This window comes from Sinocyclocheilus rhinocerous, unplaced genomic scaffold (genome assembly GCF_001515625.1).
Source record: "Sinocyclocheilus rhinocerous isolate Xijiao unplaced genomic scaffold, SAMN03320098_v1.1 scaffold2056, whole genome shotgun sequence".
NCBI classification, from domain to species: Eukaryota; Metazoa; Chordata; class Actinopteri; order Cypriniformes; family Cyprinidae; genus Sinocyclocheilus; species Sinocyclocheilus rhinocerous.
Window position 1 is genome coordinate 414,057 of NW_015626032.1, and position 11,610 is coordinate 425,666.

At 37.2% G+C, this 11,610-nt stretch overlaps 2 protein-coding genes across 2 annotated transcripts in view; both read right to left on the bottom strand.

The window, feature by feature from the left end:
- Window positions 1–2: 2 nt before the first annotated feature.
- On the bottom strand, window positions 3–4,212 carry zp3c (zona pellucida glycoprotein 3c). Its single transcript, XM_016510608.1, has 8 exons — window positions 3,607–4,212; window positions 1,802–1,914; window positions 1,597–1,700; window positions 1,161–1,332; window positions 792–918; window positions 614–702; window positions 349–425; window positions 3–264 (listed from the first exon to the last, which is right to left on the bottom strand). The coding sequence occupies exons 1-8, from the start codon at window positions 4,189–4,191 to the stop codon at window positions 122–124; spliced, it is 1,410 nt and encodes a 469-aa protein (XP_016366094.1). The 5' UTR covers window positions 4,192–4,212; the 3' UTR covers window positions 3–121.
- Window positions 4,213–4,670: 458 nt separating this feature from the next.
- The window catches only part of LOC107706808 (probable E3 ubiquitin-protein ligase HERC4), a 9,648-nt gene continuing 2,708 nt past the window's right edge, over window positions 4,671–11,610 (bottom strand). Inside the window, exons 6-25 of the mRNA XM_016510640.1 lie at window positions 11,380–11,471; window positions 11,162–11,292; window positions 10,881–10,992; window positions 10,693–10,779; window positions 10,491–10,609; window positions 10,136–10,195; window positions 9,965–10,040; window positions 9,568–9,754; window positions 9,328–9,488; window positions 9,176–9,250; window positions 9,007–9,078; window positions 8,843–8,911; window positions 8,218–8,367; window positions 7,962–8,102; window positions 7,708–7,874; window positions 7,533–7,599; window positions 7,387–7,445; window positions 5,382–5,565; window positions 5,196–5,295; window positions 4,671–5,093 (exon numbers count right to left, since the gene is read on the bottom strand). Coding sequence (XP_016366126.1) covers window positions 4,879–5,093; window positions 5,196–5,295; window positions 5,382–5,565; window positions 7,387–7,445; window positions 7,533–7,599; window positions 7,708–7,874; window positions 7,962–8,102; window positions 8,218–8,367; window positions 8,843–8,911; window positions 9,007–9,078; window positions 9,176–9,250; window positions 9,328–9,488; window positions 9,568–9,754; window positions 9,965–10,040; window positions 10,136–10,195; window positions 10,491–10,609; window positions 10,693–10,779; window positions 10,881–10,992; window positions 11,162–11,292; window positions 11,380–11,471 — 2,324 coding nt within the window. The 3' untranslated portion in view covers window positions 4,671–4,878. The remainder of the gene's footprint in view (window positions 5,094–5,195; window positions 5,296–5,381; window positions 5,566–7,386; window positions 7,446–7,532; window positions 7,600–7,707; window positions 7,875–7,961; window positions 8,103–8,217; window positions 8,368–8,842; window positions 8,912–9,006; window positions 9,079–9,175; window positions 9,251–9,327; window positions 9,489–9,567; window positions 9,755–9,964; window positions 10,041–10,135; window positions 10,196–10,490; window positions 10,610–10,692; window positions 10,780–10,880; window positions 10,993–11,161; window positions 11,293–11,379; window positions 11,472–11,610) is intronic.

The following is an 11,610-nucleotide window of genomic DNA, read 5'->3' on the forward strand; positions in this document are numbered from 1 at the left end:
AGTTTATCATTTATCGTTTATTCAGTTTATCACATTAACTTCACAAGGCATAACCACAAAATTGGCACTTTAGAGTCCTTAAGACATCTGCTATCTGTAAAAAAAACAAAAACAAATCCTCCTAGTAATCATCTGATTCCCAGAACAACTCAAAGTCATCGTGGCCAGGTAAAGAAAAATCAGGCATGGACTCTGGTGAAAGAGTTGATGAGGTTTCGGAGCGCATCTTCAAGCCCCAAGACTCACTGGTGATCATTTTCTTATCTGATAGAAACAAACTTGGTCAGCAAGGAAGAAATTTGGGTAAATAAAACATTTCATTTAGGAAATGAATCCATTTGTACAGACCAGATGGTAGTTGAGAAGTAGGACATGTAGATGAACAACAGTCGCAGACAGTGGCATCGCCATATAGCTCAGTCCACCTAAAGCACACAAACATCTACAATTACTATACTCTCAGACTGGGATAGGTGAATTGAACACTTATTTAAAAAAAAAAAAAAAAAACCCGCAAACAGTTTAATAATAGAAAATGCAAAGGGGATAACCATTAGAGCAGAAATTTAGCCCATTGAGCGTACATTTGTGCTCCTTATGTGCTCAAACTCACGTCTTGGTTTTTGCATTGTACGTGCAAGACTTGGCAGTTGGTGTAGGAGTCTGTGGTCCAAAGTCCAACTCACAATGCATAAACATAGTCTACAAAGGGAAGAGAGGAGTTTTTAAAAGAACAAGTCAAACAAACCAGGAATTCATCAAGATGTTTCATAAAGGTTTCATGTTTTTACCTTTTTGGACTGTGGCAGAGAAACCATGTTTTTAAACAGAAAAGCTGCAACACAAAGCCTCACAGTCATCTTGTTAACACTGGTGTGGAACTTTGTCAGAACGCTGTTCTTGCTGTCCACCAGGCATCTACACAGAAATGATAAAGTTGGGGGGGGTGTTAATGTTTTTAAATTAAAGATTAGGGGCCAAATTAACTTTTGTAATCCAGTGAATGGATCACTTATAATAAACACTGCAAAAAAAAAAAAAATACAGTGACCCAAGTAAATCTAAGCTACAGTCAAACTTAACCCAATGACACTTACAGTTTGTGGAAACAGCAACAAGTTGATTTCTTTAATAAATCAGCATGAAAAGATCATATTTACCCATAATTCTCCACCACAGAATATTTTTCCGTCGACTGAGGGTTTGGAGTGGAACTGACAAAGCAACTGTTCAGGTACAGCCGTTTGTTTGCATCACTGGGGCCTTTGGCTTCAAAGCATATGGGTTTGCCAAGGACAAAACTCTGGCCATCAACAAGCAAGCTCCAAGATGCTGAAACCACAAACCAGTTTACACTTAAAAATAATATTTTCAGTTCAGTATAAATTAATCTCAATCAACAGAATTTGTGGCATAATGCAGATTATCACAACACATAAATTTGCCCAGTCCCTCAAACAAACGAGGATGAAAATGAGGCCAATCTTGGAGGAGAACTTAAAAACAGAAACGTGGAGCTTATAATTTTATTAAAAACCACTCAAATGCATTTGTGTTAAATGAACAAAAAATATAAGTTAATAAATAACAATATACCGTCCATTGCCATAACTGAGAACCCTGCTTTAGTTTGTAGGGCCCTGTAAATGGTTCCACCTGCTATCTTGGGTATGAATCCAACCTGATAAGAGCGATGGAACCTTCAAATTAAAAAAAAATAAATTAAAAAATAAGTCAATGAAAACTTGAATTTAGCATTTAGCGTTTCAAATCATGCCACAGAAATGAAAAACCACTTTACTTTGTGTAGCTACAACGAATAGGCATCGAAAACGGCAGGTCCCTCACAATCAACCCGGTGACAGCTGGTGTATAGTGGAGTGTGTTCATGTAAGTCACTCGATTGGCATCCTCCTGAAATTAAACATGTCACCAAAAGGCCACGTACACACTGTAAAGATTCAGGAGTGACACCGCATTGAACCATGTAGCCTACGGGAGTGAATCCCCTAGATTATCGTTCAGTGCGTGTAAACGCAACTCACTCTCGAAACTGACACAGTGGTAAATCAACGCAACGCTGTATCCGCTATTTCTGACATAAGTAAGTTTACAGCAACCATAGACTCGATGCGTTCTGCAATTTTAACCAAACTACCTTCTAAAGAGGCGTCTTGTTCACATCTGATGCGAATTTAAACCTGCAGTCCGTAAGTTTTGCCTCTTTGTCACCATCTCTGTTTGAAAGCCTGCAATTGCAGCTATACTTGCGGAATTATCTTCCTTGCGTGGGTTGTGCACTGGCACGGCTCAAGCGCGGATGAATCTAATGTGTGGCCGTCAGTCTGCAGATACTGCACTTTGTATTCACAGATTAGTACATCTTGAAAGTATGACCCAAACAAGAGTTTTCACTGGAGAATGTCATCTGAACAGTTAAGTAACAACTGCCACTTTTGTTCTAATCAACGGAGGAAAAAAGCATTACAATAAATTGCGCTATCAATGGTGATTAAATGTAACGATCGGTTAGCTCATATCACATCAAACCGTGCCAATTATCATTATTATTTTTATACTTTGTTTTCGGATTGTTGACGTTAATAACATCAGAATTGCGTGAGTGCGTGTATTTAGTGTGTATTAGCCTTAGCTGTAGATTTCAATTTTTTGATTACAGGTGAACCTCCAGTCACTGATGATTGTCGTTTCGACCTTTCTGGATCACAATCAGAGGCGTTATGCCCATTCAAAGTGAGGGGGCATGTGCCTCTGTACAGCGCTGCATTATAACCAATCACACACGATTCTGTTGAGCTTATGAACGCAATTACCAATCAGAAGAGTTCAGATGAGTCAGCTGAAACGCTGTTTGGTTCACTTGCTCGCTGACCGAATTATAAACAAGTGCAGATGTGCCTACAAATGCAAGTAAGATATTCATTTCACAGTGTAAACAGCTTGAGTGATTTTAATGGGAGTTTTTGAGATTGTCTGAACTCTGGCTAGACTGAAGTGAAAATGTTCTTTGATAAATGTAAATATGCTTTACTCTCTGTAAAATGCATATATTAGTAACTTACAATATTGTTATTAAATACACAGTCAGCCTTATAAAAAATATTTTATGGCATGACACCCATATCTGGTACTTAAGAAGTGGGGTTTTTAATGTGCAGTTAATTGATTACACTATTACTCTACTTTGCCCCTCACCCATTATAGATCAAATAATCTGGTGCAAAACGCATTTACTTACACATGTTTGAGAATCGAGATATTTCCTGATGTAGTTAACACGTTTGGAAATATTTCGAATAAAAAGGAAAAAAAAACAAAAAAAAAAGCCTATCAGTTATACAGTGCTATCAGTTGTGGCTACTGTCACATACTTGCTCAAATGGATTTTGGATAATTTTTAAACAAACAAAAAAAAAAAAGTTACGGACTGCAGCTTTAAATACGTCATTAACAGCGGTTCGGTTGTAGAAGGCGGCTGTCAATCCCCTAAATTACTGAACTGTGTACACAACAGGATTGAGCACTTGAAAGTGAATTGATAGCCTAATTTAGCTACAGTGTGTACCTGGCCATATAGTCACTCACCTCTCGTTTTACGCCACATTCTTTCAGAGAGTACAGAAGATAATAGTGAGTGGCCGTGGCTTTATTGACAGCACACGTTCCCAGTTTCAAGTGCGTCCACGCGCCGGGACTGGTACAAAACCTCTTCAGGACTCTCACGTACATCCGGTCCAGGTAACACAAAACGTCCACAATCTTCGGCGCACCGGAGACCGGAGTACCGGATATCGCGGTAGGTGCTGTGGGAAGAAGTATTGACTTGACCAGCGGAGGCATCGGTTTACCGCCCTTTTCAGGGGTGAAATGCTCTTTGTAGAGCTCAACCGCTGGAATTCGTACCGACGCCGGTAGTTTTAGCGGAGGGTTCGTTTTTAAGAGCCTTTTGGTTTTTGGCATAAACAAATGACGGTCATAATCATCTGAGCTTAATGTTAAACTTTCCATCGAGTCCCATTCTGCCTCTGGATCAATGTCGTCAGCGTCAAAAGAGAATGAGTTCACTAAATGATTAGTGTTGAGAAAAACAAGCAGAAGCCAGTTCAGCCACATCCTCTGAAATTTCCTACTACCGTTTCTGTGCTTCATTACTTTTCTGAGGCTCTCCATCCATCTCAATGTGGTTAAAGTGCTGGGAGGACATTTGTAGTAACAGTGTGACAAGAAACACCTGCTGATAATTGGCTCAAACCTGTGAACCAAACGGAGTGAAGGAGCGCCACTTGAAAACAGGTCAAGTTTGACGTCTGCTGGATAAAAACTGGTATTGCATGTAGCATAAAAACACCTGCTTGTAAGACTTCATCTCTTTATCAATTGTGAAAAAATTGGTTGAGTTTGAATTTTGTCTCATCTCTCTGCTTCATATAAAATCAAAATAATGACTTGGTACAAACACTTTTTCCAGTTCTGTTGCCTTTTTTGTTCCATGTCTTATATGATAAATATAACTTAAAGGATAGATAATATGAGAAGTATTTTGGAGAATGTCTTTTTATTTAAACATCAAATAACAGGACAAATATTAAGGTTATGAGATGACATACTAAAATATATAGTTTCTAATATAGTGATAAAAGTGCCAAATAACAAAGTAGTGCTAAAAATAGAATATTGCTATCTTATTGTGTTTTTATTTACAAATATTTACTATAATAACTATATAAATCTACATAAATAATGTGACAACATTAATTAAAATGTTTTGCTCCCAACGAGAGTGATCTGTGTTGCATCTATATGGCAAATCTGTGACTGCATAGCTTATATTTTGGGGTTGGGAACCTCAAGAGAAGTTCACCCTCGTCCAAAAACCTCACAAAAGCTGATTGCGTGCATTAGCTTGTCACGAAGTGTGTTGATATCGCTGTATTTGGGAAGAATTAATTTGCCGAAACAGGTCTGGGCCTCTGGCAGTCGGTCTTCTGCATCAGGACAGTCTGACTGTGAAATCTTCAGAGAGCGCTTTGAGAAACCTTCCACAGGGACACGGTCCGTTCCATACATGAAAACTAGAGAAAAATAAATAATGTGAGGCAATAATAGTGATATTCCCTAAATGTGCATGTGACGTAGATGCATCAAGACATTCATAAGTTCAAGACAACACTTACTCAGAAATTTCCTCTTGTTCTCCTCAGTGAACTCAAAGAAAACAGTCCAGAAGTTCTTGATGAGCTCATCAGAGGCAGAACACTTTTCATAGGAAGCACACTGAAGATGAAGCAGAAAAACTCAGGTACTATAAAATATTTAAAATGCTCTTGTTGCAAATTGGCAAGTTTCTTGAACACTTTTACCTGCTGAAGCTCCTTCCACTCGTATTTAGGGGAGCCGCGGAGAAGCGCCTGGAGTTCCTCAGGGTGGAACATGCTCCAGAAATCGAGGGGGCAGCCCTTAAAGAAACCTCTTGAAAAATGCTCGAACTGATTCTTCACTGACTTGTTGAAAACAAAGTCGACATACAAATCCAAATACTTCTGTCTGCAAAAAAAAAAACAGTGTTCTTACTTTGCAATAAAAGATAAAGAAATCTACTGTAGCACTGCAAAACAGGGAACATCTACAGCACCTATAGGCTAAATTCCTTGTTTTATGTTGTCTTTTCATGTAATATCCGTTCAGAAGTAATGGATAATTCATTGAAGTATATTACAGTCGCTTTAGTACATTTTTTGAATTTTTGATTCCTAGTATCTGCAAACCAGTAAATGCATTTCTCAAAACAATTCATACAAACAGAACCACACAATGGATTACTTGCAAAAGCCTGTAACTTGCTCAAAATCCATCAAGTTGATCTCTCAAAAGTAAGTATTTATGTCAATGAACATATCAGTGCCATCAGAATGACAAGTCTTTGTGTCACTGATCACGAACAAGATAGTCAAAATGCTTAGCCATGTTGTCACTATAACAGTGTGCTCTGTCAGTATTTCCTGATGTGAACTATGGCTACGGTTTTGATGACAAAGATTGAAAATGCACTTTTCCTGTATGATATAACAATAGTACAAATGTACACATAACTGTTTGTGGGATCTATATATATATATATATATATATACATATATATATATATATATATATACATATATATATATATATGTGTATCTGTATAAAGTATATTTACTATATAATGTAAAATGCAAGTGGACTACAGTAATATGGAGCATTACAGTAAGTATACAGTATTACAGTACAGTGCACATAGTTTGATTACATTACATACCTCTACTACTGTGTGCAAATGTTTGAATGATTGAGGACACGGTTGTTCTCCCAATATTTGGCTGCATCTTTTAACCTGCCTCAGCAATTGTGAGGTTATGATTGAGATCAAGGTCCACTATAGTGTCCCTTTTTTTCATTGGAAACATGGCTACATCCTCGGCCTCTTCTCCTCTTTTGTCTGCCTCCCTACCCTTTCACCTACCCTTTTAGAGAACTGGTTGATCACTGGTTGATCTAACGTCTTACATTTCCCGTCATTAGTAAAATTCAAGATTCACTGGCACATTTTCTAATTTTTTCTAAGTGCCAGTCTAATGGAAAATATGATTGACAGATTATGACAACTAGCTCAACCATTTTGCATTGACTGGCTTAAGCAATGAACTATTGCCTAGATGTTTTGGGGGGTAAGACTATTCAACAGAGAACTAGTATAATATATTTTGATCAACATGATATAAGCAACTGATAATGTAGTAAACAGCAGATGATTGTATATAATCAATCGCATGAATGTACAAAAGCATTCGCAATTTGTTCAAAATAATGAGAAATTGCTTTTATGATGTGCACAAGTGACTAGATGATGTGAAGGTTGAACAAGTAATTTTGAGAATTTTAATTCTGATCTGAAAAATGTACCAAAGCGACTTTGAAAAACTGTATAGCATCACAAGGACATATAGAAAAAGGAACGTTTTATCAAGACAAGCTTGATTCAAAGATTCAAAGATATTAACCCCCAGTTTCACAGACAAGGTTTAAGCCTAGTCCCAGACTAAAGTGTAAATCTGAGCTGTTTTAACATAAAGAAACTCGCACTGACTGATCTTGAAATATATCAGTGCCTTTGTTTTGTCTCAAGATGCACACAAGTAATGTTTTTTCTAAGGCATGTTAATAAAAATGACTTAAATGTCCTAATTGAACTATGGCCTAATCCTGGCTTAGTCTAAGCCCTGTCTGTGAAACCGGGCCTAAGAGTTTGAAGAGTTGAGACAGACAGATAGATAGATAGATAGATAGATAGATAGATAGATAGCCAATTACACAAGAGCAAACAGTTTCTACCTATTAGATTTAGTCACTGGAATTTGATTTCCATTTGGAATGAGCTCTTGCCCTTTGACCTGAAAGAGGTAAATAACAGCACAAATGTAAGTTTTAAAATAACAGCTTTGTACACTGATACAAATGAACCATAGAAACTGTATTACCGTGAAATCCAAAAAGAGCATATCCACTACTTCATCTTCTTCCTCCTCAAGAAGGCTTTTCAGACTTCTAATGTGAGATTTTTCAAATACAATTATGGATATGACCTGCTCTGTAAAGGTAGTGTGAAACCTACAATGTATAAAATCTAATGTCTTGTAGTCTTTAATTGTTTACCTGGCCTCCACAGGAGACAGTTCCTCCAGATCATTCAGAGTGGGACTCAGCTGGAGGAGTTTCTTGTACAAGGCCAGTGGGAAGTCAAGGTTTATATAATGATGGTTGTAGAGCGCTATTCCACAAATAACACCAAGATAGTAAAAATCACTATCATCTTGCATGCCCTGAAAAGACACAAGCATCATAGCACATCTTGATATATGAGGGAAACCACATAAGGAAGAACGAGGAATGTTTGGTGTAGAACTTACATCAGGATTGAACCAAACCAGTGAACTCTCATGGACTTCCAGCACCTTCTTCTCCCATTTCAGAAGAGACTGGGAAAGGAGGGAGAAAAATTCTGCCGATAAACCCCTCATATCTATTCCATTCTCCCCGATGAACACCACCTGTACAGGAGATTTTCATTAAGGTAAAATGTTTCACAACACAAGGCCTACAGTATAGTAAAATGGCATATCAGATGTTTCAAATGGTCAACTTTTGAATTTTAGTTCTATTTACCTCCAATTGATGTAAAAATAAGTGGATGTCTTGTCTGAGATACTCAAGTGTGTCCATCAACACTGATTCTCTGTTTATGAGCAACATGTTGATATTGTCATTCAATATGAATCTGTCTCGACTGCTCTGTATCCATTCGTCCCGCAAGTACTTAAAAAAAGTACAATAATGTTATCTCAACTTAGCTGGTTATTTGCATTTACATTCACAGGGTGTTTACACGACACTTTTCCAAAACTAAAAATGGAAAAACTTTTATCCATTTATTTACACAACAACAGCATTTTGGGGGCCTGAAAACGCAAACTGTTGAATTTGTGAAAACTCTGACATCATGTACATGCACATGTTCAGTCTATAGATGTGTGCACATGTGCGTAGTGTTTCTTTACAAAGTGACATCGCCAACTACTGGCCTGGCATGCATAATACAGCGTTTTGTAGTCGCTTTCTCGAATCTGTGTGAACGGGGATTGTTTTGCCAATTTTGTTGTCTGTACATGACATTTTTCAAAAACACCAAGGAAAAACTTCTCCGTCTTTAGTGCTTCACTGTCGTGTAAACGTACCCTCAGATTAGCATAGCATATGTATGACTGAGTACATCCCCATGTCTGTCACTTACACGAAACATTCTCCATTTAGATACAGTGTCAGCCGCAAAAGGGAACTTGAATAATATTTGAATTATTCCCTGAAAGAAAGATGCATGGGAGTAATATAGGATTTCAGTTATTGAACAAAGAGCAAATATTCATATGCATCATATTAGAAGCCTTCAATACCCACAATGTAGTACTTTTTCAAAACTGTTTCATTGAAATCAATGCACTCTTCCAGGTCTTCCATGGTGACTTGCAGCTATTGATGTAGAAAAAGAGAATTGTCTTGTATTTTGGTTTTCCTGAAAGAAAAAAAGAATCTGTGCAGCACAATTCACTATTGCTTTGGTTCTTACCGTATCTAGTAGATCATTGATCTCATGAATGATGAAATCCCTGTTTGTGACGTCTCTGTTGGCACTGCAGCAGACCTTCACAACAAAGTATAAACAACTATTATACTATGATAGGTTAAATTACATCTTTGATCCAATGCTTAAAAAGGCACCTGATAGATCATCTGAAGGATCTGCATAAAGTTCTCCAAGTGTTGTATATCCTGATTCATTTCACCCCGAGAAACCTGGCCAATCATCTCAGCAGATGCTTTGCGAAATAACTTGACCAGGCTTTTGAGGCAATCATCCGGGAGTCTGGACCAGTACTTCTCTGAGAACATAATATAAAAATACTTAGACAAATACAATAAGGTCAAAAACACAAAGGCTGAAAAGTCTTTCAGCTTTACCTAACACTTTGCGAGCATCAGGATTCAGCTGAAGAATTTTGGAGGCCAGAGCTTCAGTGAGTTCAGTTCGTTGTTGTTTCTGGAGACGTCTGATGAGCTCAGGGAGGAGAATGTAAAGTCTCAGAGATTCCTCACCAAATGGATTTGGATTCAGAGATCGCAGCATCTGTTGAACCACCTTCACTACCTGTGATATACAACTTAAATGAATTTCAGGTTGAATACAGTTTAGTTCTCTCAAATCATTTGGACTTGTTCTTTAGTTTGTGAAAGTAAAGAAAAAAGTAAATAGACACCACACAGATGATAGAAAACCCCTTTCAGGACCTTTAAGTTATATTACATTTATTTGCATCTTTTAATGTTAAACAAACTGAATATTTTGGATTTGTTATACCTTTGATATCACCTTTTCATTCCCTAATAACTTTGAAAAAGCTTTTTCAGCCAGCTCAAAATCCTGTTCATCATGACTACAAAAAACAAAAATGTACATCAATATTTGTGATGATTTCAGCTGATTAATTTTGGGCTCAAAAATTGCTAGACATATGTACTTCTGAGTTACCTTGCTTTGAGAAAACTTCCATTCAAACAGGCAGCAGAGGAGAACACTTTTTTTATTTCCCTGTAAATATAAACCATTTATATGCATTACCCTACCATATATAAATTGGTCGCCGTGATCTATATAAATTACAGGCCACAACATTAAATACTAGTAAGACTCCTAACATACATAAGTCACTTACAATATTCACTTATACTGTAGTAGGTTTAGAAAGAGGGTCAAATCTGTTTGCTCAATCCCTGAAGGCAAGCACTGACAAACACTTTGACAATATTTATATTATTCATTTTTTAAGGGTGACCTGGACATAATACACATAAATGAAAACGGAAGCTCTGTCTATGGAACTCACTTCTTTATTGCTGCCCATGAGTCTCTTTCAGACACCCAGCGGTCAATCATTCTGTCATTTAATGTCAAAACCCCTCTGATAGGATTGGGTTTAGACTTTGCAGACTCATTTCCAAGTTCCTACAAAAAAAAACAAAAAAACAATTAATCCCAGTGCAGCAACAATGTTAAACTATTTATGAATAAAAACTGCCATGTCTTACTTTGAAAAACAAGGCAAAGGAATGATTCTCCCCAGCTATGAGTTTTTCAATCGTATATTCATGATTACATTCTGTGTGCAACAAATACTTAATTTAGATCTCTGAGCATCATCATGAATATAAAAATATTCATAACAAAATAGCCTATTGCTATAAACTGATTTTTAATTACTAGTTGACAGATCCACAGGGAAAGGCACAGACTTCTTGATCATTTTGCAATTTCCCAACTTCCCTTGTATCCAACATCCAAATGAGTAGATCAGCTTTGACGACGCGACTGATACGAGTGTGTGATGTCTTTATGAAAAAATAATCAAATGCATAATTACTGAGCAAAACTTATACATCAGACATGTTAATCATGTGACGAATTATGTAGAGCTAAAGACATTGCACAGTGCATAAAAAAATCTGTAATATTGCTCTGAAATGTTGATTGCTAATAAAGCTTATGAACAGTCTTTACCTCCCACATGTGACCTGTGACACTTCAGATCCCCACAGTTCAGCAACCACCCGCGGACGATGTTCGTCTTTAAACGATTTGTGCCCAAGCTGACCAGAACCTCCTGATCCAAATGTGAATACTGTGCCGCCCTGAAACAAACTATTTACTACATTTTCTGTCCAGCTTGCTTTTACGCTAAATACAGCATAAAACCTAATATATTATGACCATAGTACCTTTGATAAAGTAGCAGTGTGTTCCCCTCCACATGAGATGGACACAATTTGCTTCTGGTTAAGACTATTTACAACCGTTGGGACGTGTCTGTCTGTGGTAGTACAAAACAGTACATTTGTCACTTACAAATACACCATATTCATGCTTTGATATAGATTTGATACAGTATTGCACAAATTTAGTACATTTATATGTAGTTTTATTTAGGGGCGTCATGCACTCATGATTTT